The 27,036-nt window shown below is 53.2% G+C and overlaps 2 protein-coding genes across 2 annotated transcripts; one reads left to right on the plus strand and one right to left on the minus strand.

Moving 5' to 3' along the window:
• Window positions 1-7,278, plus strand: LOC102442074 (keratin, type II cuticular Hb6). The gene is made up of 9 exons (XM_006095818.1): window positions 1-411; window positions 1,204-1,412; window positions 2,165-2,225; window positions 2,970-3,065; window positions 3,275-3,439; window positions 3,688-3,813; window positions 4,079-4,299; window positions 6,958-6,989; window positions 7,124-7,278. The coding sequence occupies exons 1-9, from the start codon at window positions 43-45 to the stop codon at window positions 7,276-7,278; spliced, it is 1,434 nt and encodes a 477-aa protein (XP_006095880.1). The 5' UTR covers window positions 1-42.
• A 5,400-nt stretch (window positions 7,279-12,678) lies between these two features.
• Window positions 12,679-19,597, minus strand: LOC102432122 (keratin, type II microfibrillar, component 7C). Its single transcript, XM_006095687.3, has 9 exons — window positions 19,170-19,597; window positions 17,189-17,397; window positions 15,969-16,029; window positions 15,744-15,839; window positions 14,957-15,121; window positions 14,579-14,704; window positions 14,081-14,301; window positions 13,404-13,435; window positions 12,679-12,917 (listed from the first exon to the last, which is right to left on the minus strand). The coding sequence occupies exons 1-9, from the start codon at window positions 19,551-19,553 to the stop codon at window positions 12,730-12,732; spliced, it is 1,482 nt and encodes a 493-aa protein (XP_006095749.1). The 5' UTR covers window positions 19,554-19,597; the 3' UTR covers window positions 12,679-12,729.
• Window positions 19,598-27,036: the final 7,439 nt, after the last annotated feature.

The raw sequence follows: 27,036 nt of genomic DNA on the forward strand, positions 1-27,036 counted from the left end.
GACCTCTCCCTCCTCAGAGCCTCCGTGTCCCAAAGAAACACCATGACTTGTGGATCTTACTGTGCTGGAGGCACCTTCAGTTGTGCCTCCGCCTGCGGGCCCCGGCCCGGCCGCTGCTGCATCACCGCCGCCCCCTACCGCGGGGTCTCCTGCTACCGCGGCCTCACAGGGGGCTTTGGCAGCCAGAGCGTCTGCGGCACCTTCCGCTCTGGCTCCTGTGGACGCAGCTTCGGATACCGCTCAGGCGGCGTGTGCGGACCCAGCCCGCCCTGCATCACCACCGTGTCTGTCAATGAGAGCCTCCTCACGCCCCTCAACCTGGAGATCGACCCCAACGCGAAGTGCGTGAAGCATGAGGAGAAGGAGCAGATCAAGTGTCTTAACAGTAGGTTTGCTGCCTTCATTGACAAGGTGGGTGTCCTTGAACACACCTTCCTAAGCTCCACACATGTACAGGACTCAGTCTGGGCACTGAGAGGGGAGTCAGGGGCAGAAAGAGCTCTGACGGCCTGAGCTCCCCACTCTGATGAGAGGGGCAGACACACAAACAAGAACAGGCACTCACACAAGACCCAGAAGATGCAGCTGGGAGTTCAAATAGGCAGAGCTCATGGAAGAGAGGTGTGACCTGGCTGTTTGGAGGCACAACTAGAGTTCAGGACATTGAAGAGGAAATGGCAACTGCTTCTGAAGTTACAGAGGTTCCAGGCCCCACCTGAGGACTGTGTTCCCTCTGAGGCATAAGGTGGATTGGCCACCCAGTGAAGGGGGCCAGGGGCCAGGGTAGCCGAGCTCTCCTCTAGATGGCTTGTGACATCATCTCCCTGTTACCTGTCACCACACACCCCAGGCTGGGATCTGAATCTTGGAACTCTGCCTAAGAGGGCACCTCTTCTAGCTTCAAGGTGAGGGGGTGAGCCCTCCACCTGGAGCCTGACTACATGCTACTTGGACTCATCAGGTCGGGATAACTCAGTTCACCTGAGAAGGGACAGACCTTTCCCAGGCCCTTGCTCCCATCCCTAAGTCGGAAAATCCAGATATAGATCATAATCAGAAAATCCCCGAGTTGATTTGTCTACCACTGTCCACCTCTAATTTCTGCTGAGCTGCAGATTTGGAAGTTTACCTTAAAGCAACCCTCCAAGTGGGTTTTGGGGCACCAAGAGCCATCTGACCCTTCTTCTCTACCCTGAATGGTAGGTGCGCTTCCTGGAGCAGCAGAACAAGCTGCTGGAGACCAAGTGGCAGTACTACCAGAACCGCAAGTGCTGCGAGAGCAACCTGGAGCCGCTGTTTGAGGGCTACATCGAGACGCTGAGACGGGAGGCCGAGTGTGTGGAGGCCGACAGCGGGAGGCTGGCCTCAGAGCTCAACCACGTGCAGGAGGTGATGGAAGGCTACAAGAAGAAGTGAGTGTGGCTGGCTTTGACGTTGGACACAGGGAAGGACTTAGGTTAAAGACCATTGGACTAGGCATGAGAAGAATTTCCAAGCAGGGTGAGCAGCCATGCAGGCTGGGGTGGCAGGATGTAGTAGGATCTTTTCACCTGTGCAATTGTTGCCCAGATGCCTGACTGAGAGTAGGGCTGTGATTCCCCTAGGACATCTCTCCCCTGTGTTAGCCTTCTTTTCTTGGAGTCTGACCACCCAGCAGCTGTTGCCTGTGCTCTGTGTGGAGAAGGCTTCTGGCATCTGGCATCTTCTAGGCCTTCTCCTCCTGACTTTCCACCTATAGCACATGGCCCATGGATGTGATATGAGCCCTACATGTCCTGGGGTCCTTGGTGTCCCACAGCTCAGGGCTCTGAGTGCTGATGGCCTCTGGAACTCACAGACCCCACACCTGGGCAAGGATGCACACTCAGTGAGAGGTGGCTGGGCTGCTGTGCCCCAGAGGGGATGCTGGCCATGCCCAGCATGGGGCTGGTGCTGAGGCCTTATTTGCCTCAGAGCAGCTATGAGGTCCCAGAAGATTAGCCCCAGGGACCCCTCAATTCAAGGCAGCGATATCCTAAATCCAATCAAAAGGATATAACAGGGCTGCCAGGGTCCAGCTGTGGTGGGAAGTTCCTAACATTGGCCCCTGCCCTGGTATGAAGTGGGAGGGGTTCATGGGAGACCTGCCCTTCCGTGACCTCCCTCTCTGCCTCTTCTGCCTCAGGTATGAGGAGGAAGTTTCTCTGAGAGCAACAGCTGAGAATGAGTTTGTGACTCTGAAGAAGGTGAGTCATGTGGTTTTGGGGAGCACAGACATGAGGGATCCTAGAATGACAGACTTCCTGGGGAGACCCTGAGGGTCTCAAGCTCAGTGTGGGGTGCAGTGACCTTGTCAAATCACATGGGGAATTCCCAGAGATCAGGTCATGGACGGAACATCCAGAGCTTTGACAAAGGTCAATACCCTTGGAATATCTACTGTGTCCTGGGGCACGGGGATGGCCAGGTTGACCTCTGGATGTCCTGCTTGGCTTCGGAGGTGTGGTCTGTGGCTTGGGTCCCATAAGCCTGGCATCTTCAGTCTCTGTTGGGGGACAATGTCCTGTCTAGAGCTGTGTGATGTCTGAATAAAAGGAGTGGAGGATGGAACAGAACCTGGAGTGGCCAGGTGGAGTCTGGGAGGAGTGCTGGGCAACAGGGAGGGGCCAAGATGTCTGAGTGGGGAGTCAGTCTGGTCAGGCATCCTGGAACAGGGTGAGTGAAAAAGGAGAAATGGGAGGGTAAGCTACCTCAAGTGAGAGAGGGAAAGGCTGGTGGCCCATCTTCAAGACAGAAAGGGGTTTGTTCTTAGAAGGGGAGGAGGTTGTGAGGCCCATCCCAGGAAGTTGAGAAGGTATGGAGATGGGATGGGAATGGGAACCCTGGGAGTCCTTCCCCCTCCACCCGGCCTCCGTGCATGGCTGAGAAGAGGGAATTAGGGTGACAATCACCAGGAGTCCTCTGAGCTCAAAGACTGCTAACCTTTCCAGGATGTGGACTGTGCCTACCTCCGCAAGTCAGATCTGGAGGCCAACGCAGAGGCCCTGACCGAGGAGATTGACTTCCTGCGGCGACTGTATGAGGAGGTGAGGGCTTGTGGTCCAGGCAAGAACTGGCCGCCCAACCCAAGGACAGGCTTTGGCCTGGACCATAAGGTGGACAGGGATTGGGCATCAGTCTGCCATCCATGAGGAGGTGGGGGTTGGAGACCAGGGAGAGCTGAGAAGATTGGGTGGATGCTATGGTGGTGGAGTCGGTAGCATAAACAAGATCCTTCCTCCTCCCATACCCACAGGAGATCCGTGTCCTCCATGCCCACATCTCAGACACCTCAGTCGTCGTCAAGATGGATAACAGCCGGGACCTGAACATGGACTGCGTCATTGCTGAGATCAAGGCTCAGTATGATGACATCGCCAGCCGCAGCCGGGCTGAGGCTGAGTCCTGGTACCGCAGCAAGGTGAGTGACCCAGGACACCTGCCTCCTAGACATGGCAGTGGGAGGGATGTGAGGTATATATTAGAAAAGGCTGCTTTTGTCTGGGGATTCTGATCCTAAAGATGGCAACAGAGGCCAGACAGCTCTCAGGTTGAGGGGCCAGGGCTGCCATGGGTGGTTGCTCAGGCTGAGCACTGTACAACCTGCACTGTCATCTGTGGTGACCTGAATGGGTGGCAGGTCCCATCCTGAGTCTCTGCTTCCCCCAGTGCGAAGAGATGAAGGCCACAGTGATCCGTCACGGGGAGACCCTGCGCCGCACCAAGGAGGAGATTAATGAGCTGAACCGCATGATCCAGAGGCTGACTGCCGAGGTTGAGAACGCCAAGTGCCAGGTACGGGGCATCTGCATCCTAGGCCACCAGAGAGGCTGAGGGCCTGGCCTGGCTTCCACAGTCCATGTGGACTTCAACATTCATTCTCCAGCCCATTTGCATGACTAGAGTCATGGGTGTGGTTACTCAGGGAGACCCAGCTCATGAGGGTGAGGGCCCTATTTTGGGAGTGTGCCCAGCTGGGTGTGAATGACTGGACACATCCAGGAAATGGACAGAGAGACCTGGGAACCATAACCTGCCTTGTCCTCTTCTGGGTCCCCAGAATACCAAGCTGGAGACTGCAGTGAAGCAATCGGAGGAGCAGGGCGAGACAGCCATCAGTGATGCCCGCTGCAAGCTGGCCGAGCTGGAGGCCGCCCTGCAGAAGGCCAAGCAGGACATGGCCTGCCTGCTCAAGGAGTACCAGGAGGTGATGAACTCCAAGCTGGGCCTGGACATCGAGATCGCCACCTACAGGCGCCTGCTGGAGGGCGAGGAGCAGAGGTGGGTATCATAACCAATCTTCTCTCCCAGCCTTGCCTGGGCTCTCAGCTCGCCCAGTCCCTCACAGGCGTGGCATCATTCCTCTCTTGTTTCCAAATATCCTGATCATGCAACTGGACAGGTAATTTGAATAAGTTCTTTGGATATGCTTCTAGCCCCATTTCAGTTTCTCATGCCCACCTGGTGCTGACCTGGAAGTGGCTCCTTTTACAAATGGGCACCTCAGTCAGGGCAGGGCAGGTCTGGCTGTTGCAATTGCTGTTCCTGAGAAGCCCAGCCTGGGCTTGGGGTTTACTTCCCTTCATAGTGCTTCTGCCCTCCTGGGCCCTACACATGCCACTCAGCATTCCAGCTCTCTTTTCAAGCCCAGCTAAGGCCTCAGCTTTGGGAGTTCATATTTACCCCATAGGACAACTTCAGTAGGGGATTTTTATTAGCTCACACTTAGATATTCTAACAGCAGTGAGTACCCCTAAGTGGTCTTCCATCACAGCAGGTAGGACTTGACAGCAGGGTCTGTCCCTTGAGGCAGCTGTGTCACACTCTGGACATTTTTGTTTATGGATTGCTTTGGGGACCAGGTGCGGGGTGCGAGCAGACTCATTGGTCATTTGCCTTCTGCTGGCTGGAGGGCAGTTATGAGGAGAACCTTCCCGGAATGTTGCCCTTAGGTTCTTGCCCAGGTTGGTCAGGTGCTCACACCCTGAGCTTTCTTCTTCTGTATACAGCCAGGCCCTGGTCCTGGGCAGATGACAGGGGAGTGTGAGGATGCAGAGGGAGCATCTAGGGGCACCCTGTGTATTGGGGCGATGGGGACACAAGTTTGGTAGCTGGAATCAACGTGATCAATTGGAGAGACTCAATGTACACAAGTAATTGCATTGGAGAGCTCAGAGGCACCAGGGCTTGCTGGGCCTGGGGAGTTTCATTAATGAAGAATTCTGGGAGGAAGAGTTTTCCAAGACCGAGTTTGGAAGTTGTAGAGCAGGGGTCCTCAAACTACGGCCCGCGGGCCACATGCAAATACAAATATTGTATTTGTTCCCGTTTTGTTTTTTTTTTTTACTTCAAAATAAGATATGTGCAGTGTGCATAGGAATTTGTTCATAGTTTTTTTTTTTAACTATAGTCCGGCCCTCCAATGGTCTGAGGGACAGTGAACTGGCCCCCAGTTTAAAAAGTTTGAGGACCCCTGTTGTAGAGACATGTGGACATGGCCCTGGAAATGGAGTGGCCCACCTCTCCACCACATGCGTCTCTGGGAGTGAACTCAGAAGCTTTGGTGTGGGTTCCCTAGGAAACCTGGGTATGGGTGATTAGACAGTGAATTACTGTGGATTCTCCTCACACCTCAAGCTAATTTTGACAACCCTTTGGCACTGTGCTCTAACAGGGACTCCCATGTGTTCCCCTTAGGAGACAGCAGGCTGAGTTAGATGGCCCAAGTTATAGCCCTGCCTCTGTCATTGCTTATTTTCTGTCTTTGGGTCTCAGTGTCTCTGTGTGTCAAATGAGGGATTTGGTGTAGACGGTCTCTGAGCCTGTCCCAAGTAGGTTCTAAAATCCCATTTATTCATGCAATGCAACAGTTCTTTATTGAGCTAGGCATTGTTTTAGGCACTGTTGGTTCTGCAATGGGAAAAAGAACAGACAAAAAGTTCTGCCCTTGCCCTAGCTGGTTTGGCTCGGTGGATAGAGTGTCAACCTGTGGACTGAAGGGTCCCGGGTTCAATTCAGGTCAAGGGCTCATGCCCAGGTTGCAGGCTCAATCCCGAGTAGGGGGCGTGCAGGAGGCAGCCAATCAATGATTCTCTCTCATCATTGATATTTCTATCTCTCTCCCTTCCTCTCTGAAATCAATAAAATTATTTAAAAAACAAGCAAAACAACAAAAACAAAAAACCTCCCCCAAAACTTCTGCCCTCCTGAAGCCGCATTCTAGTGATACCAATCAGACCAGATCTAAGAAGTTACACCTGCTGCTCCTCAAATGCATTTATTTATTTATTTATTTATCCTCACCTGAGGATATTTTTTCCATTGATTTTTTTAGAGAGAGTAGAAGCAAGGGAGGGAGGGAGGGAGGGAGAGAAATATCGATGTGAGAGAGGCACATCGATTGGTTGTCCCCCACATGCTCCCTGACTGGGGTCAGGGATCAAGCCTGCAACTGATGTATACACCCTTGACGGGAATCAAATCCCCGACCCTTTAGTTCATGGGCCAAGGCTCCCACCACTGAGCCAAACCGGCTAGGCCTCAAATGCATTTACAAGCCAACCAGAACCAATAGAAATGGTAGCAGTGAACATTTCTGAAGCTCTGGCTGTGTGGCAGGCACTAAGCACTCACATGTATCATTTGATTTCATCCTCACTACAGACCTATCAGTAGATGGTCTTCATGAGGAGGTAGGCAGAGGGAGGGTAAATCGGAGGTTCTCAGCTAACGGTGGGTGGAGAGCCAGGCACACCAGGCATTCTGTCTCCAGAAGCCACATGCTGGTGAAGCGCCTGCCCACCTCCCCGCCCCCGCGGGGCCCACCTGGCTTCTGGATTAGCCCCAGAAGGGGGGCCACGGGCCTCACCTTTCACGCTGGCTGCATCCGCCAGGCGGCGTTGCCACGGCACTGACCTCTCTCTTTTCTTTTCCCAATAGGCTGTGTGAGGGCGTCGGCTCCGTGAATGTCTGTAAGTAGCTCAAGCCCTTACCCTTCTCCGCTGGGGTGGTCCGAGGCCTTTGGGAGGGGGCATTTTCGCTTGCCCCAAAGCTGCCTGTCTGTGGCAGTGCCTGATAGATCTGGGCCTATTCTCCCCTCATTCAGGCGTCAGCAGCTCCCGCGGTGGCGTCGTCTGTGGCGATCTCTGCGCACGAGGTACTGCCCCTGCTGTCACCACCAGCGTGTGTAACGCCCCCTGCGGCGGCAACGTGGTGGTGGGCACCGCCAACTCCTGCAGCGCGGGCTGCAACAGGTGCTAGGAGGCTGCAGCCTCTGCCAGCGCGCATTACCCGCACCCTCCGCCCAGCCAGGACCTCGAAACCCGGAACGCCCTCCCGCTGCCCCACGCATCGCCAGCGCTGGCCTCCCAAGAACCAGTCCCCAGATGTGCACACGCTGCGTGTCCTCCCGACCCGCTCCCTCTGTGCGCCACTCCCAAGCGCCCTGAGCCCGGGGAGGCTGGGGCAGCACCTTGGTCTCTTTCTGTCGCCTTTCTCAGTAGTCAGTTTGTTTTCCTGAGGATTCATCCTTTCCTCCGCTTTCTGTTTTTTGCTGGATTCATTGGTCCTGCTTGACCCCTTCACCCAAGCTTGGAGGAGCGGCCCCTAGAATCTCCCTGTGCTTGTACCTGCGGAACAGAGCGAGGGAACGCGGGTGGTGGTTTCCCATGACTCTGTGAGGGCTGCCTGCAGGAGCTTCTAAAAAGCCAGTGACTCAACTGCCAGCAACTTTGTCCTTGTTTCACTCTGTGTTTCCAATAAACTTATTGTAGCGAATCAAACCTGCTTCTTCAGAGTCTTGAAAATGCCAGGGCCCTCCTGTGAGAGGTGCCCCCTGCCGGAGGTTTCCTCGGGGCCTCTCCATCCCCTCAGGTATTTTTTCAGCAGTTGGAAATGATTGCAGTACACGCTGCCCTTCTGGCTTGAGCAACCCAAGCCTTGGGAAAGCAGAAGACTGAGGGAGGCAGGGATCTATGCGGTCATGGTTTCTCTAGACCAGTGGTTCTCAACCTTCCTAATGCTGCGACCCTTTAATATAGTTCCTCATGTTGTGACCCAACCATAAAATTATTTTTGTTGCTACTTCATAACTGTAATGTTGCTACTGTTATGAATCGTAATGTAAATATCTGATATGCAGGATTATTTAGGTGACCCCTGTGAAAGGGTCGTTCGACCCCCAAAGGGGTCGCGACTCACAGGTTGAGAACTGCTGCTCTAGACCAAACTTTCTCAATGTCAACCCTATTGACATCTTGGGCTGGAGAATTCTGTGCGGTGGGGCTGCCCTGTGCACCATAAGGAGGTTGAGCAGTATCCCTGGGCTCTACCCACCTGGTGCCAAGATGCCTCTAGGAATGGTCAGATGTGCCCAAGGCGTTCTCAGCAAGGAGATTTTGCCCCAGGGGCATTCCTGGAGGGGGAAGTCCATGAGGAAACACGTGGAGGTAAGAATGGAAGGAAGGCATGTGAGACAAGCAGTGTGGGGGAGAATCAGGAGAACTGTGCTTCCAATTCACAGTCCTGACTCTGCCATTTCCCAAATGTATGACTTTGGGCAAATTGCTTCCACCTTCCGAGCTTCTGTTTCCTTTGTCTGTAGAATGAAGGAGTTTGGATTATATTCCTAAGGTCCCTTCTGGCTCCTTAAGTGAGATTATGCATTTAAAAGCATTTTGTTAATAAAAAGATATGTTTGAATGCTGGTTCAGCCATTTATCCTTTCTATAATCGTGGGAGTAAATTCTGTAAGTACAGGAGCTGCAGCTATAAGGAGCAGCCCCTACCCTTAGGCCAGAGAGAGCATACCCAGGAAGGAGCCCCGGAATGTCAGCCTCACCACAGTCTATTGGTCAAAGCTATTACAGAGCCAGCCCAGATTCTGGGGGCGGGGGGGGGGGCGGGGGGGGGAGATATACTCTACCTGTGAAATGAGGAACAACATAGACAGAGAGAGGAGACATGGGGCCATTTCTAAAGATAACAATCACAGGAGGACACATGAGACAATACAAATAAACGTTTAGAGTATAGCATGGCACGTAATTTATACTCAAAAGTTGCTATTTATTATTGTTGTTACTATTAGTATGATAACACAACAGCACAGATTTCCTAGGCTCTGAATAGCAGGGGGCAGAATGGGATGGTAAAGAAATACAGGGGCTAGAAGTCTGGCCTCTTAGCTTCATGTCCTGGTTTGATCACCAGGAGTATGTGGCCAGGCCTCTTCAGGCTTTCGAACCTCAGTTAGTTTATCCACATTTTGGGTTGACAACTGGCCTACGAAAAGAGCAAGCATGACAAGAAAGGGCAGGTGCTGAAGGACTTACTCTGCGTGCTGTCACTACCACGACTGGCCTTCGCTCAGCTGTCAGCACAGAAGGACCTGATGTCTAAATAGCTCATATTCCTTAGGAATCGGCAGGAACATTCCAGAGAGGAGGCAGTGTCTCTCTGTGAAGCGTGGAAGGCCTCACTGATTGGCCCATACCATCTACCTCTTCAAGATGATGGGAAAAGTGCCTGGAAGGAAGTAGGAATGAGAAGTGACCTTCGATGAAGGAAGATTTGGTGGGATGGAGTTGGGGCTGGGGTAGGAGGGGGCAGTGGAGAAGAGTGTAGAAATAAAGGGCTCACTTTAAGCTTCTAGAGGGCACTGGTGAGCAGTCCCCGTCCTCCCCCAGCGGCTTCAGAAACTTATTAGAGTCCCTGATGTTTTCATGCTCCAACCCCACCTCTTCATATGCATTTCCCCATGTCCAGGACACATCTCTTCTTCCCGGCTAACTCCTTATACTTTTTGCTGTAAAATGTAAGCTTCATGGAGGATAGGCATCTTTAACTATTTTCTTCACGTATATGAGCCAAGTGTGTATAACAGTCCTTGGTCCATATTAAGCACGGAGTGATCATTTGCTGATTGCATAAATGAACTCCTGGTCTTCCTTTAGGCTGCAGCTTCAATATTACTTCCTTCAGGAGGTAACTAGCTTTCTCTGGTTAATACTCTCCCAACTGTGCTTCCCTTTCCTCCTAGCACCAAGGCCCAGGCCTCTTTGAAACGACACCTTTCCTTGATGAAGAGGTGGCAGAGGAAGTGAGGCTCAGGTATTCAGGACAGGAGGCTCTAACAGACGGAGAGTCTGCAACATTAGTCTTGCCCGGTCCCTTGAGCTGGTGGGGCTGAGGGAGGTGCATCACTCCTGAGGCATGGAGCCTCCCTGCTCTCCCAGGTGGCATCTGGATGATCTCCCAAGGCTGTCAGTGCTTATGGTGTCCTCCCTAAGCCCCTGGGAAGGGAGTGTTACAATCCCAGAGCAGAACTCAGAGCCATTGCCTAAGAAAGTCAGAACTAAAAAGACCCTTTCAAAGGCTCTGGTCCAGTATTCACTTGACAGGTGTTCAGGGCCCCCTGAGCCAGAGCAGGGGAGGAAGGTGCGGTCAAAGGGAAGTGGTGAGAGGCACTGAGACATAAGTCAGAGCCAGGTATGTAGGACTGATGTGCTATGTTCGAAGGCCCAGACTTCATCCTGAGGGCAACAGAGACCCCCTGGCAGGTTAGACTTGGGTTTTGTAAAAATCTCTGGTTGCTGTGTAAGTGGATTGGAAGGGGAGGAGAGCAGGCCTCAACCAAGATGGTGGTGGCTGGACCACGGGTGGTAGCCGCAGGGAGAGAGGAAAGAGACGGATTAGAAGGATACTTAGGAGATAGAGAAAGAAAGCACTTGGGAGTTAATTAGATTTAAGAGCAAGGGTATAGGCATAGATCATAGGTTTATATGTGGGCAGCTATGTTGAGGATCTTGACAGGGGAGGTAGGAGAAGATGGGTGGAGAAGGTGAGAAATAGTGAGCTCAGCTTGGAGGTCTGTTCAGTGGAAGGGTCTCTAGGACTGCCAAGTGCAGCTTCCCTGTACAAACTGGGGGCATGGGTCTGAGACTGAGGAGTGAGGTCAGGGCAGCAGGAGAGTCACCATGACTCTGAAGCACAGTCGGATGATTTTAACTGGAGAGGACACCAGTGATGGTGGTAACTGAAGGAGAGCTGCTTGGGAGGAGCTCAGGCCTGGCCTGTCAAACAAGGAAGTGGGAGGCCTGAGACTCTGGGAGGGAGAGAGGGTGACAGGTGAGGAGCCAAGAGGGCCCTAGAGATTCCAGGAGGGAGTGAGGGAAGGCGGTGGGTCCTCCTAGGACAGCATGGTGACATGGATAGAAAGGTAAGGGCCTGAAGGGAGGTGGGTCAGCACTGGGGCTCAGGTAGGGCTGGGCAAAGGGAGGGAAGAAGAGGGCCAGTGAGAAAGAAATTTACTCCACAGGAGCAGGGCTGGGCCCAGGGAGGGCTATTCCATGCCTGGTTCTTCCAGAGCAGGGTTAGGGGCTTCTCAGCAGCTTCCCCCTGGAGCTCCTAGCCTCTTTCTGAGCAGAGGAGAGGAGCAGTCAGGCCATGCAGGGGCAGAGGAGCCACCTTGGCCTTGGGATTAAAACTCTGATGGATCTGGGGATGAGGGTAGTCAGTGGGGCAGTCAAGAAAGCAATTAGATGGTGGGGGGAAGTAGCTCCTCTTAGGAGTTCAGAGTTTTTAAAAAAATATATTTTTTATTGATTTCAGAAGGGAGAGGGAGAGAGAGATAGAAACATCAATGATGAGAGGGAATCATTGATTGGCTGCCTCCTGCACACCCCACACTGGGGATCGAGCCCACAACCCGGACGTGTGCCCTTGGCCAGAATCAAACCTGGGACCCTTCAGTCTGCAGGCCGATGCTCTATCTACTGAGCCAAAGCGGCTGGGGAAGGAGTTAAGAGTTTTTTAGGAGGCGGTCCTGGGTGCTGAAGAGGTGTGTATGGGGGGTGGAGGGGTTGGCAAGGGGTGGTGTCAAGGGTCTCATCTCCATTGTTTGATGGACAGTAGTGGGAATGAGTGGTATGGGGTCCAGACTGATACGGGTTGGCCATCTGCGGTGGCTGTTGGCACTTCCGGAGGTTGCTGCTGTGGTGCATGTGTGCGTGGTGTTGGTGGAGGTGTGTGTGGGGGAAGGGGATTAAAGCCAGATACACACACACACACACACACACACACACACACACACACCCTGCCTTCAGAAGATTCCATGGCCTCCTGTGATTCCCTTCAGCCAGAGGAACAAGTCTCAAGTCTCAGACTACCTCTGACAGGTGTGGCTTAGGGGAAGGTGCTGTGAGCACAGTCAGCATTGCCTGGCCACGGGAGGATGGCACTATTGGGGATAGGTTGTTCTGTGGGTATCCAGGTTGAGGACAGGCCAGAACGACCCCAGTCCTCAGGTCATCTCACTGGGCTGGGATGCTCATCAGTCAGTGGACATGGGCTCACTCTGAGCAAGCAAGACATCATAGCACAGAAAGCAGGTTCCCCAGTTTATTGGAAAAACAGAGGACAAGGGGCCAGAGAGGGAAGGGGGCAGTCCAGCAGTGCTCCTTCCAGGGAAGGAGAGCCCTCCTGCCTGGGAGGAGCCAGAGAAGATGCGGAAGAGAAGCATCCATTCCGAGCAGCAGCCCTTTCTGGTAGGACAAGATGAGCAGAGGAGAGACTGATGGGAACAAGCCTGGTGGTGTATTCGTAGAACACATGGGGAACAGCTACCAAGGCGCCGCTGTTCTCAGCTGGGGGTGGGCGCAGTGGCACCTCTGGCAGGCAGTAGTGGCTTCTCTGGCTCTCTCTGGGGGCAGCCTAACACCTCCCTAGGCCGCCGGAGCCCCCTCCACAGGTGGTGTTGAGCTGGCAGCAGGGCGCGCACATTCCGGTGGGCACCGCCAGGTTCCCACCACAGGGGGCATTGCAGGCGCTGCCTACTACTGGTCTGGAGCCAGACACACAGAGGTCCCCACAGACGACTCCGCCCCGGGAGCTGCTGACACCTGTGAGAACAAGGGCTGGGTCAGATGTCACCACCAACCGCCTCCCTTTGGCCTCTGTGATCTGTCCAGCCCACCAGGGAAGGACTCAGAGAACCTTCAGTTCTCGTTCTGAAGGCGTGGAAGGAACCTGAGCCTGGGGGCCAGGAGCCTGGGGTTTTTCTGGCTCTGGTTGTCCTCTGTGACTTGGACAAGCCCCTTATTCTTTCTGCGCCTTCACACCTACACAAGGGGGTGGGGGCAGACTGAGCGATATCCAAGGCCCCTTCCTGAGTGACATATTACTCATATTACTATCCCCCCCCCCACCAACCCCATTAGTGCTGTGAGGTTCTTCCTGTCAGCGAAGTGCAGTCTTTCCTGCAGCATGCCCAACCTACTCCTATTCACTGAGGGAAGAACTGGAAAAACTCTTCCCAGTGTCTATACATTCATCCAGGGAATTCTTTTTGTCCAAGAATTTTCCTTTTTAGGACTCGTGATACTTACAGACATTCACAGATCCAACACCTTCACACAGCCTGAGTGGGGAAAAGGTAAGAGAGGAGAAAAGAGGTCAGAACGAGGTCCTCAGGTTTCCCCTAGGTTATGGGATGGGCGACAGTCACGTCTTTGTGAAACTTTGAAGAGTGCCTTTCTGGCTGCAGCAATGCCAGGGCACACTATTTGGCAAGCAGAGTACAGACTGGATTCAGCATTCACTTACTCCCAGCCGGCTGCCTTTGTGCAGTGCACAGCCCGAACAACCACACCTGGCCTGTGTGCATGGGTTCGGTTTTAGGAAGGGGAAGGTTCTCTTGGGCAGTGACATGAGGCCAGGGCCAGGTTTGGCCAGCGACTCCACCTTAGGACAAAGTGACCTTCCAGAAACAAGGAAGGGAGAGGATTTTGGAAGAGTTGAGGGTAGAATAACTCAATGATCTTCTGAACTGATGGGAAGGGTACCTAGGTTCTAACCCTAGCAAGGCCAGGTGCTGTTCGGGACTCTAGACATCACAGTGGCACATGTCCAAGTTCCAGTCCTTAGAAATCAAGGATCCAAAGATCCCAGAATCTAGCTTGAGGCCAGTTCTTGGAACTGAGACTGAGATATGGAGGAATCAAAGGTGGGCAGATCTATGCATGTGGAGTTCTTGGGGCAACTGGGCAACTGGGTTGAGCCTCACCTCTGCTCCTCGCCCTCCAGCAGGCGCCTGTAGGTGGCGATCTCAATGTCCAGGCCCAGCTTGGAGTTCATGACCTCCTGGTACTCCTTGAGCAGGCAGGCCATGTCCTGCTTGGCCTTCTGCAGGGCGGCCTCCAGCTCGGCCAGCTTGCAGCGAGCATCACTGACGGCTGTCTCGCCCTGCTCCTCCGATTGGGTCACTGCGGCCTCCAGCTTGGTGTTCTGGGTACCCAGAAGAGAACAAGGTGGGGTATGATTTCTGGGTCTCTCTGTCAATTTCCTGGGTGTGTCCAGTCTCTCCCAGCCAGCTGTGAACATCCCAGGAACAGGCCTCTCACCTTCACAACCTGGGTCTCCCTAAGTGACCACAACTTATAATTCTAGTTATGCAAATGGGCTAGAGGATGAATGGTGAGATTTAGATTGAGCACACATGGCCTGTGAGACCATGGCCAGGCCCTCAGCCTCTCTGGTGGCCCAGGGTGCAGATGCCCCGTACCTGGCACTTGGCGTTCTCAACCTCGGCGGTCAGCCTCTGGACCATGCGGTTCAGCTCATTGATCTCCTCCTTGGTGCGGCGCAGGGTCTCCCCATGACGGATCACTGTGGCCTTCATCTCCTCACACTGGGGGGGGAAGCAGAGATGCTCCTGAGGCTCAGGATGAGACATCCCCCATTCAGGACACCATGGATGGTAGTGCAGGCTGTACAGTGCTCATCCATGGCAGCCCTGCCCCGTCCACTCAACCTGAGAGCTGTCTGGCCTCTGTTACCATCCTTAGGATCAGAATCCCCAGACAAAAGCAGCCTTTTCTAATATACACCTCACATCCCTCCCACTGCCATGTCTAGGAGGCAGGTGTCCTGTGCCACTCACCTTGCTGCGGTACCAGGACTCGGCCTCGGCCCGACTGCGGCTGGCGATGTCGTCATACTGAGCCTTGATCTCGGCAATGACGCAGTCCATGTTCAGGTCCCGGCTGTTGTCCATCTTGACAACGACTGAGGTGTCTGAGATGTGGGCGTGGAGGACACGGATCTCCTGTGGGGCAGGAGTGAGGGAAGAGGAAGAATAACCAAGTTATCTGAACTTTTCCTCACCTGCTGAGGCTGATGCCTATCATCTCTGGCCCATTTGGAGCCAAAGTCTCTTGTTTGGAGAGAAACTCCCTGATGAGATCACATAACTTTTTGTTCAGATAAAAAAAAAAAATCCCTCTTAGAAGAAAATGCCACTAGGTCTCAAGGGCTTGTTGCTGGAATTGTTCAGGCCCACGTGCACCTAGGCGGCTTCCTGCCAGCCAGCATGCTGTGCATCTCCCTTGGGGGCAGACCCTGCGGAGGGGCCACGTCACATTCCCCTGGACTGACCACACTGAGGAAGGCCATGGGCTGCCCTAGAAAATCTGGAGAACAGGTTGAGGCTGCGTGATGATTCATGTGGCCTCCGCTTTGGGTTCCCCAGACACGCTGTCTGTCCTAGAGACCACACACTCTTGCCCCTACTACTTCTGTCCCTTTTAGTTTTCCATTTCTCTGTCTCCTTTCCTCCCTTTTCCTGCTCCCCTCCAACACTCCAGTCTCAAGCTGGGTTCCCATATCAGTTGGCCTGTAGGGTCTGGGCAGGGGTCGGGGTGCCCGCCATGGCTGAGAGAGTCCCTCACCTCCTCATACAGTCGCCGCAGGAAGTCGATCTCCTCGGTCAGGGCCTCTGCGTTGGCCTCCAGGTCTGACTTGCGGAGGTAGGCGCAGTCCACGTCCTGTGTGGGGTTCAAGAGGCCATGAAATTAGGGTTCCTTGGGATGCTCTGAGGGTTGGCTGCCGTGTGGCAGGGCAGAGAGGATGGGGTGGCTGGGAACTCAGGGTGGGGCTTGGCTTCAGGCACTCACCTTCTTTAGAACCACAAACTCATTCTCCGCTGTGGCCCGAAGTGCAACTTCTTCTTCATACCTGAGGTGGGCAAAGAGAACAGGACCCCGTCTGAGCAGCTCTTAACGTGGCATAGAAGCAGGCATGCAAACGTGCCTGATTCCTAGATCTCCTCTGGCTTGTGCCCCTGCCTCCAAAAGAAATGAGGCGGCACAAGGAAGAAATCAGGCTGCTGGTCCAGGCCTGCTGGGATACATTGGAGGATCGAAGCATCCACTCTCACATCACCTTTGAGCTCTCAGTTGGGGTGGGAGGGCAGGATCTGGAAGCTGTGTGTGCATGTGTGTGTGACCTTTGAGCTCTCAGTTGGGGTGGGAGGGCAGGCTCTGGAAGCTGTGTGTGCGTGTGTGCGTGTATGTGGATGTGTGTGTGTGTATATGTGTGGATGTGTGTGTGTGCATGTGTGTGGGGGTGGGGGATTAGGTCAAGGGAGATGGATGTTTTTCTCACCCAGGTCTCCTTTTACCTTTCCTCTGACCCTTCCTCTTGCCTCTGGCTTTGGGATCCCCTCCCGTTCTCCTCCTGGGCTCAGCCAAGAGGAGTCAAGCCCACCACTTCCTCCTGCTCTGTGGGCAGGCTGGCTTGGAGCCAGAGGCAGGGGGTGTGGCCAACTGGGAAATCCACGGCGAGAGCCTTACTGAAGGCAGCTGGCCACCCCTCAAAACTGGATTCCTTCAGAGTCCCCAGTGTGTACCTGTCATAGCATGTATCACACACGGTAACTGAAGGTCTGTCTGTGCCCGTGCCACCCTGCCTCCCAGCAGACTGTAAGTGCCACAATAACAGGGACTGTATGTCTCCCGGTTTTGTCCCTGGGCAGGGGTATCTGGACCCAGTCTGCCATCTGGCTGGCACCTGGAAGGCGCTCAGAAAGTGTTGAGTGAAGGAGTAAACCTAAGAAGAATGTCCATGGCTTTGAGGGCTAGGCTCAAAGGGTCCAGGAATGTTAATTTTTCTGGGGTCTTAAGAGAAAGGTCTGGTGGATGGAGGAAGGAAGAGAACATCATTTCCCTGAGCTGCTGGGAGGAAGCTCTGGAGAGCTCCACCCCTGGGGGGCCAGGAAAGACAGAGTGCAGGCTCTTCCCCATCCTCAGGCAGAGACCCAGCCACAGACTGGGACACATTCCTGTGTGGGAGCTCCCTTCAAGCCCTTTCCTGAGCCAGCCCTTCCTGCACTTACTTCTTCTTGTAGCCCTCCAGCACCTCCTGCACGTGGTTCAGCTCTGTGGCCAGCCTCCCGCTGTCGGCCTCCACACACTCGGCCTCCCGCCTCAGCGTCTCGATGTAGCCCTCAAACAGCGGCTCCAGGTTGCTCTCGCAGCACTTGCGGTTCTGGTAGTACTGCCACTTGGTCTCCAGCAGCTTGTTCTGCTGCTCCAGGAAGCGCACCTGCCGCCCAGAGGCAGAGCCTGAGAATCTCTTCTTGCAGGATCACAGGGCAAGAGGAAGCCCCAACTCGCTGACCCAGAGTCCTCCCTGATGGGGGTTTGCCATTTCTCAAAGTCACACCAGGGCTTAACCAGCTCACCACCTGGAAGTCCTTGTGAGCTAACTTTAGTCTCTTTCAGGCAATTTATCTCGTGACCTGAAAAGCACCAAACCATGCTGAGTCCAGCCTCTGCTGCTGCTTGTTAATAATGTATCCTTGGGCACAGCACTTAACCCCTCTGCAGACTGATCACCTCACTATGAGGGTTGAGCGAGCCCTGGTACCAGGAGGCACCTGCATGCTGAACAGCTGCTACACCAAGTGAGGAGTGATGGTCAGTGTGCAAATGAGCAGTCCAGCCCTTTTGGAAAGGTGGACTATAAAAGTTGAAAAATAAAATAGGTGCCAATTACTGAACCTCTACAACAACAATGCAATTCGTCACCTGGGATGCTCTGTGCTCCAACCCCCTCATTTTACAGATGAGGGATCCAAGTGATCCCTTGTCTGAGATCTCACAATGGCAGAGGAAGAAGTCAAACTCTGATCTGCTGCCTTCTTGCAGGGTGTGTGTGTGTGTGTGTGTGTGTGTGTGTGTTCTCACTACAGTAATTATTGACTATTGGGCCCAAGAAAATCTCACACCCATCTCCCTGCCAGGAGGTTGACCCACCACCCCGTTTACATCCCTTTGTCTAATAACTGCCACACCCCTGGTCAGTCCTTTCTTATGTTATCCTTGGTCTCTCGTGTTGTTAGGAGTTTCAGATTTTCGGGGTCTTTCCTGGAGGGTATCTCTCTAACATGACTTCTCTGAGGTTGGCTCTAAGTGCTCACTTTGGCCCCAGAACTTCTTCCTCATTGGAGACTTCTCCCCCAGCCCCTCGCACCACTGCCACACAGGGTGGTTGCCTGGATTCAGTGGAGAAGACAGCTTCAGACTTGAGCTGGACGCTGACATCTGCAGATGGTTTCCACTCTGCCCACCTCCCCATAGGGCCTGGGACAGTGGGAGCTGTGCCTATTGCATGGTGGCTTGGACAAACCATGTTGGCCCCTGCTCAGTGTCTAAGTAAACACTGGTAAGGACACAGCTCTGTGTGGTCCATGAGCTTCCCGCCAGGCAGTCTTCCAGCACCACACTCACTAGCCTTGCCCTGGACACAGGGAGCACCTCCTTGCCATGTAAGCAGCTACTTGGCTTCAAGCACATTGAACACCCACATGGCAGCCCTTTGCTCACAAGATGTTACCTCTCAGCCCTACAAGTTCTGCCCCTAGTTCTGCGCATGTGTTTTCAGTTTGTCCCGAGCATCAGACTGGCAGCTCTTGATCCTATTCTTGTCGTTCTGTCTGTGTCCTAGAGGTATAACTGCCTCTCCCTTTGGACTTGGAGCCCCTCTGGGTAAGCCTGCCTCTGGCTTCCCCCCTCAGTGCCCAGCCTGAGTCATGCACATGGACGGAGTTTAGTAAGGGTGTGCTCAAGGACACCCACCTTCTCTGTGGGTACCCAGCCTGCCTGGATAGAGGTTGTTTGCAATAACATTGCTATCAAATCAGGAGCCCCTGCCCAATACACAGCTGTCAATGTGGTCCATCTCCACCAGATGTGGTCCATCTCCTCCGTCAGACTGGGAGCTCACCTGGACCACATCCCTCCTGCCCCTGACTCCTCTCCAGCGCCCAGCCCAGCAACAGAGGGTTCAGGGAAGGACTGGTCAAGGACACCCACCTTGTCGATGAAGGCAGCGAACCTGCTGTTGAGACACTTGATCTGCTCCTTCTCCTCATGCTTCACGCACTGCGCGTTGGGGTCGATCTCCAGGTTGAGGGGCGTGAGGAGGCTCTCATTGACGGACACGGTGGTGATGCAGGGCGGGCTGGGCCCGCACACGCCGCCTGAGCGGTATCCGAAGCTGCGTCCACAGGAGCCAGAGCGGAAGGTGCCGCAGACGCTCTGGCTGCCAAAGCCCCCTGTGAAGCCGCGGTAGCAGGAGACCCCGCGGTAGGGGGCGGCGGTGATGCAGCAGCGGCCGGGCCGGGGCCCGCAGGCGGAGGCGCAGCTGAAGTTCCTGGGGCCAAATCCACAGCCCACGGAGCCGAATCCACAATGCATGCTGGAGATAGGGAGGTATCTGAAGAGTGGAGAAGCTGGCAGGGAATGGAGCCAAAGGCCTGTGCTCCCGGGGCTGTGGCAGGCCCTTTTATGCACCAGGGGCAGCTGGCATTAAAAGGGACAGCAAAGAGACAATAGCTGCATTTTATTGGCTTGGCATCATCCCGGGCTCTTAAGAGCCAACCCCGCTTGCCTCCTCAGTGTAGCTGTGTCAACAATCCCCAGCCACTGGCCTGTTTCATCTTCAAAGCCCTTTACAAGCTTCCTCAAGGCCTCTCCCCGCCCATGAGGATGTGGAGAAGTGGAGAAGGGAGAAGGGCTCCTGGAAGCATCAGTTGGACTCCACGCTCCGATGCAGGGAATGGGTGCAGTGGCCTGGGGAGGAGCCTGCTTCCCAAACCCTTTCCTGGAGGGGGCTCAGCTGTGCTGTGGGCCCTGGCCCTTTGACCTGGCCTCGGGTGGAGCAGCTGGTCTGTCCCAGGGAGGGGCCTTGTCCCAAAAAACCTCTTATTCTAGGTTCTTTGCCTTCCCTCTTGCTCTAAGAATATCCCTCTCTTCAGTGTCAACCTGAGCCTCTCCTAATCTGTTCCTTTTTAGAGCGCAGTCAGGGAGGAGGATTGGGGTAGAGGTTTGGGAGGGAGCATGGCCTCTGTACTTTGAGGAATTCCTAGGAAGACAGAATCCATGGACTCCAGCTGGGACATGGGAGACACTGAGTCAGAGTTCAGAAGGAAACCAGCGCCATTCTTCAGAGTTCTGGGCATCGTTGCCAGTGGGATAGGTTTAGGAGTGGGAGTGTGGAATACCCCAGAGCGACAGGGCGTAATCAGGGAAGGCTTCTTGGAGGTGGCTTTAAGGAGGACTGGGGTGGGATGGGGATAGGATTGGGAGGAGACAAGAAAGGAGTCCAGTTCTGATTTGGAGACTAGATTGTGTAATCAGTCATTCCTCATTCATTCAGTAAATTCTTATTGAGTTCCAACTATGCAGGAGACACTTGCTGGGTTCCTGGAATCCAGCAGAGACCTGAGGTGTTTGGAGGTAGGAAAGGGTGGCATAAATATGGGGTGCAAGGCTGAGTTGGGGTATGATGTGGGGTATGAGAGTCCTTGAGTTCTCAGCAGGGAAGTTGAGCAATGAATGCTGGTATGCACACACTCATCAGGAAGGGTGAAAGGTGCTGGAAATGGGGTGGGGGAGGTCACCAGGGTCCTAAAATGGCATCACTTCCTCCCCTCACAGGACCCATTGGGTGAGAGGAGGAGGGGGTTCATGTGGCTGTCCCTCAGCCAAACTCCCCTCTTCTGTTTGGGCTTAGACTGTGATGGGTAGACAGTGGCACCAAGCCAGGAGGTTCCCTGAACCCAAGTATCTGAGCCCATAAACCCTTCCAAGCACACGTGTCTTGACTGCCTTTGAACCTAAGGATGACTCCTCCAATGGGCCTGTTTCCTAACCAGCCGTGACCAAACGCTGACCCCGTCTGGCCTAAAAATAGCCCTTCATGCATCCCCTCAGGGCCTCACCAGGGCCTCCCTCATCCCTCTCAGGGCGAGTGGCCTGTTATACCCCAGAGTGGGGGAGGACCCCTGTTTTCTGGGAGGACGGGTGATGGTGCCATGGAAATCTGTCCAGGAGCTGGGCAACTTCTGCATGCATTCTAAAGAAAGGACAATCCCAGTCTTCCTCTTGGGCCCTGTGGATAGATTTGCACATACTCTTGTTTCTGGGGTGGGAACTCTGTGGGTGTGGGGCATGGGCTTTGGGCTAGGGGCTTCTGGTGTGAGACACACAAGGAGGCAAGGCCTGGGGCTAGGGGTGGCTGATTCCAGCTGAATGGTTGGTGGGATTTCAGGAGCACTTCTCTGGGAGGTGTGGCTGGTGGATACTTCCATGTTAAGCCTTTTTCTGGGTCAAATGTCTGCCAGACATTCAAGAAAGAACCAAGTCTTTCTCTCCACTTGGATCAATCCACATTGGAACTAGTGAGCACCCGGAAGGCTCTCAATCCATGCCCAAGGGTTTATTTCTTGGTAAAATGCTGGGGGATGCAAGGCGGTGAATTCTTCATAAAAATTTCTCTATCACTGCAATGGCAATTGTGTCACATCCTCTGACTCCACTCACTTCTCAACACAGTGAGCTGGATTATTAAGTGATACCCTTCACTGAGGGTCTCTGTGTAGACACATCCACCTCCTTGGTTTCCGGGGGAACCGTGAGTGTGCCCCGGCCCCTGTCCTGATTGGAGATGATGGAAGCATGGACAATGGAGATAAAAAGCTGGGTTTTGAGCCCAACTCTGCCACTTACTAGCTTTGGGATCTGGGACAATTTATGTTTCTCTAGTTTTGTTACCTGTGAAATATGAACGGCAACCCATGCCTTGCTGGGTGTTGGAAGGGGTAATCGAATGCCTGGTGGTAGGAGGAGCCCCCTCCAACCCTCTCACTACTAACAAGGTGACTGGTCTTGGTTACATGCAGCCAGCAGGGCCTTGCAAAGAGATAGTGTGCACGGGCTGTGAGGTGCCATCCCTGCGTGAGCACAAGCAGCCCAGCAGCTTTTACAAGGCAATCATGGCCACCTCAGAAAGCCTTAATTAAAGCACCTATTTGTAAATGGCCCAGAACAAAGAGAATGACAGACTTAGTGAGCCCCTTGAAAACCGACTTAGACAGGAAGCTGACGAAGGGACAGCAGCAGCCCGTCAGGCAACTGGCTGTGATGAGTTCCCTTCCTCACCATAGGCTGCAAAGGCTCTGGCCGAGCCCCAGGCTGGTTCAGTTGCCAAGGCCTGTGCCTTGCGTCAGCCTTCACCAGCCCGCCTGCATCGGCCTTTAGGGCTGACTTGCTCCTGCTTGAGGGAATGACTGCTCACCCTGCTGTTCTGGTCCTCTGAGGCCTGCCTCCTTCCTTGGCCTTATTCATAACTGTGTTCTGATGGCCTCCTGCCTGTGTGCCTGCCTGGCTTCTGACCCACTGATGCTCTGTCTTTTGTCATTTCTTCTTGCTTTACTATCCACAGGCCTTTTAACTTTTTGTCCCTTCCTAATGGATTTATGACAAACAACTCTGTGATGAACGTTCAACAATATATGTTCATGTACCTCTCCACTAACTTCTTAAAACCCCCTAATAACTCCTGGAGGTAGAATCGCTGGCTGCAGAAGGGAAATGTCTGTGGGGAGGCCATGCAATGAAGTGACACAGCAGTCGGCCCCTGAGAGAAGTCCAGCCCCACATCTGAGAGCAGTTCTCCTGCAAGGACAAGGCAAGTCATCGTGGCATTACCTATAGCAGAAGGAAGTTGGAGGCAACCTAGATGACCTGAGATTGGACAGAGTCAAAAGATGATAAATGCATATTATGGAAGCTAAACACAACAAAGTCGTTGTACGTACAGACAACATAGTGTTGGTTTAAAAAATATCAAAACCGTACCATTTATCTAATTAAAACATACACACACACTGAAAGCACTGCTACTTACTGCCAGTAATGAACACATATTTGGGATGACATCACATGTGCTACAGTGGGTGCCTTTGGTGAGGAGAGTGAGAGGAGAGATGGGAAATGAAGAGAACAGATGAATGAAACAGAGAAGGGCTTCTGTGGGTTGATAAGGATACTATGCTCAGGACTGGAGACTAATGGGCTCAGCTTCCTGCTTAGGAGGCCCCAAAGCAAAACCAAACGTAAAATAAAGAAAGTGGGAAGGACTGGGAGATGACCTAAGAGGGCTTTGTCGGGGCCAGCCTCAGGACTGGTTGAGGAGCCTCAGTCATCTTCTGTTGAGCATTTGGTGCCTGGGTAGATGTGTTTTGGAAGCAGATTTTTAGGGAAGTGAAACTGTCAAGTCATGGGATGGAGCAGAGGAGGGAAGCCTGGTACACAGATCTGTTAGGTTAACATGTGGTGGCTGTGGGCCCCCAGGGAGGATACACCCTGGGGCTGCTGAGCACTTGGAAGGAAGCTGTTGGGAGAATGAAAAATTCAGGCTGGGAAGAGACAGGGAAGCCACACCTTGTGTTGATCAACCTGGGAAGGCTTCCTGGAGGAAGAGGGCGTTTCCCCACGATGGCATTGGGTGCCTTCTGCAGCCAGGCTAGAGTGCCCTCTAGTGGAAACAGTATGGGAGTCCAGGAGAGTCTTTTCTAAGGCACCTCTGCCACAGAGCAGTGACTCAACAGGGCCCCAGGGGCTTCTCTGAGCTACAGAACTTAGGGTTTTGGTCTGTAAAATGGGTTGCACGTCATGTGGCTGTGCTGCAATTGGAGGAGCTCCAGGAATAAGACAGGAAAGGGGTAATTATCAGTGTTTTCGTGCCAAGTTTTCTTCCTTTTGTCTCCTGAAGTTCCTCCTTCTCTGGCAAGCTTCTGCGCTGTTGGAGTTGGGGAACTCTGAAGGGCACTGTCTCCCACGGTGCCCTCCAGACAGCTAGCTGCCTCCCGTCTCAAGGGCCAGGTGGACAGACCTGGACGTGTTCCTTAAGTAGACCCCAAAGCTGAGACCCTGTAACTTCTGGCTGTCCTCCATGTGTTTGGGCACCTGTCCCCAGCTGCCTCACTTAGCCCCTGTGGGTACACATCCCCTCTCTCTGTCCCCCTCCCTCCCACCCAAGACAGACACTTCCTCTCCTTCAGGACTCCTCACAGGGCTGGGCCTCAGGGCCTCCCCACTGGGTGCTGTCTTGGCCAGCAGTGAGTGACCCTTTGGAAGCAACGAGGAGGCTCAAGCCGGTCATTCTTCATCCTGTGTGGCCTGAGCAGCAGAGGGCAAGGGTGCCACTGCTCTGGACACTGCATGGCTGAGTGCTGCCTAAGAGAGCAGGAGCTCCCTGAGAGAGAAAAATGAGCTAGCCCTGCTGAGCACTGCCCAGACTACACAACTGTTGGTTTTTAAAGCTTCTAAGTTTTGGGTGGTTCATTACACAGCCAAGTGAGCTCTTGACTGGATTCCATAATTTGCAACCACTCTTGATTATTAGAACCATTTCACTCCAGAATTTAAGAAGTCCTAGCCTCATTGTAAAATTTCAGTTTTGAGCTCTGCCCAAACCTTTTCTCTCTCCCACCCTTAAGCCACCTCCCCACGGCCGGCTAGCCTGTTTCTGGTTCTAATGCTCAGCTCAGTGGGGCGGGGTCTTTCATCACAAACTCCCTTCTTTTTTGAGATTTTTTCAACCCCTGTTGCACCAGGGGAGGTGTTGTCCATCAGGTTCTGCCTAAGTGGCAGCTGGTGGGAGCAGCAGGCTCTGTGTCTACCTCTAAAGTTGGGTGATGGCACCACAAGTCTGACGTTCCAGGGTTCATTCCCATAAAGTCCCCCAGCACCGATGCTGCCTTGCAGCGTTTGGCTATATCTTGTGCCTCACCCCCCATCTTCCCATGCTGCTGGACACTTGCCAGACTGCCAGCCTTCCAGCTCAGCTTTCCTCCCAGACCATCTTTGGGGCCTGTGACCATGAGGAGAGGTGGCCAGGTCCAACGTGAAGCTCTCTTAGAACTTGGGGAGACTAGCTGCCAACCTGAGAATCGTCATCTTGACTCCTTTCCTCACCCCCCACATCTAGTAAATTGACAGGCCCTTCTCATATCTCATGGTTGATTCCATTTCTTCTCCATTTCTCCAACACTGTCTTAGCTCAGGCCCATGTTATTTCACATTTCATTTCATGCGATAGCTTGCTAACTGGATTTTCTGCCTTTTATTATGTTCCCACAATCTGTTTTTCATCCCACTACTTAGTTGATCTGGTCATACATCCAGTCACTTTCCTTCCATCCATCCATCCATCCATCCATCCATCCATCATCCATCCCAACCCACCCGCCTCTGTATGTAACCATCAGAGGAAAATCCTCTACTGCTGATGGGACAAAGGCCATACTCCTGAAAGGGGCACACAGTGCTCCTGTCTTGGCCCTGCCTATGCTTCCAACCTCATTTCCCCTGTGCTCCTGCCGTGCTCCGCTCGCTGCTCTGACCCTGAGAGGGGCCTCCACACCTCTATGCACTCTATCCCCTGGGTTTGGGAACTCAAGTCTGGGCTCAGGGTCTGTTTCCTTTCAACAGAGTCGGGTATGTGTCTATTATCACACTGTAGATCAGCGATTTCGACCCTTTTCATCTCATGGCACACATAAATGAATTACTAAAATTCTGTGGCACACCAACAAAGTACATAATTTTTTTGCTGATCTGACAAAAATAGGTATAATTTTGATTAGTTTACAAAAAAGGCCACAATAGTGATTACCTACCCTTTTTGCTCCAAAGTGACTTAAAAAAAAAGTCAGGTACCTATACTTGCATATAAGGATTTCTGGTACCAAGAATTAACCAATCAGATGCAACCTCTTTTATGTGATGTGACTAAGAAAATGCAACTCTATTATTAGTACATGACCTTTATATTTATGGTTCAAGACAGGGCATTCACATCAGACAACTATTGTTGTGTTGGCTGTTGTCATTTTTTTATTTGACAATTTAAGGGAAAAGATGTCCGTGCCCCTGACTAATTAGTCAGGTATTGCACGTTTTAAAATTCTTTCGACACATCAGTTGAAAATCGCTGCTGTAGATGTTTGATTTCTCCATCGTGACCAGTAGGCTGTGAGCCACTTAAAGACAGAGAACGAGGTAGGAGAATGGGTATTCAGTGGCCACCATGCTTCCCTAGGCCACAGAGCACCAGCCTGTGTGGCCCTAATACCCTTGCCAGAGACATTCAGGTGCTTGGGAAAGGCTTGCTGCCAAAGAGGCATGCTGGGCAGGGCGGCCTCGGCAGGGTCCGAACAGGGTTCACTGGCAGCTGTGATGTCTGTGACAGGGCCTCCCACACTTCAGCCCCGGTGGTTTTCTAGCCGAGGAGTCTGGCCAGGATCTGCCAACTTCCCTCCGGAAGCGGAGCACAGCAGGAGATTCAAGCTGAGATCCTCCCTTCCGAGTTTTCATTTTGGGGAGACACCCTCACAATGTTGGGGATGTCAGTAAGAAATCTAAGAATCCACTTGGAAAAGCAGGAGACAGTGGTAAGGTGAGAGCTGGAACTCAGGGCCATGATAGTGAGGCTGCAGCTCTTCAACGCTCGAAGGCCGTGGGCTCAGAAATGTGGGTACAAGCGGGCCCAAGGCTTGGAGAGATGGTGATCTCCAGGTTGCAGACGGCAGAGCCCGGGCAAGCATTTGGGATGCTCACCTTGACATTTTCCTCACGGTGCCACTGTTTTACTTTATTGTGGAGACAAGTTTAACCCACAAGAAAGCGTGGAGGCATCCTTGATTCCTCCCCTTCTCTCACATCCCAGATCCAATATGTCGAGAAATCCGCTTTCAAATCTTTCTTTGCATTTCATCCAAGGCTGGTCACTGCTTATACCGTCCAGGGATTCCTTCCTTCCACACCTTTATGCACAGGCCTCCATTGTCTCCCTGGGGTGACCCTTCTCTTTCCCGCCACTGTTACTTCTCTT

The sequence above is a fragment of the Myotis lucifugus genome, unplaced genomic scaffold (genome assembly GCF_000147115.1).
Source record: "Myotis lucifugus unplaced genomic scaffold, Myoluc2.0 scaffold_160, whole genome shotgun sequence".
NCBI lineage: Eukaryota > Metazoa > Chordata > Mammalia > Chiroptera > Vespertilionidae > Myotis > Myotis lucifugus.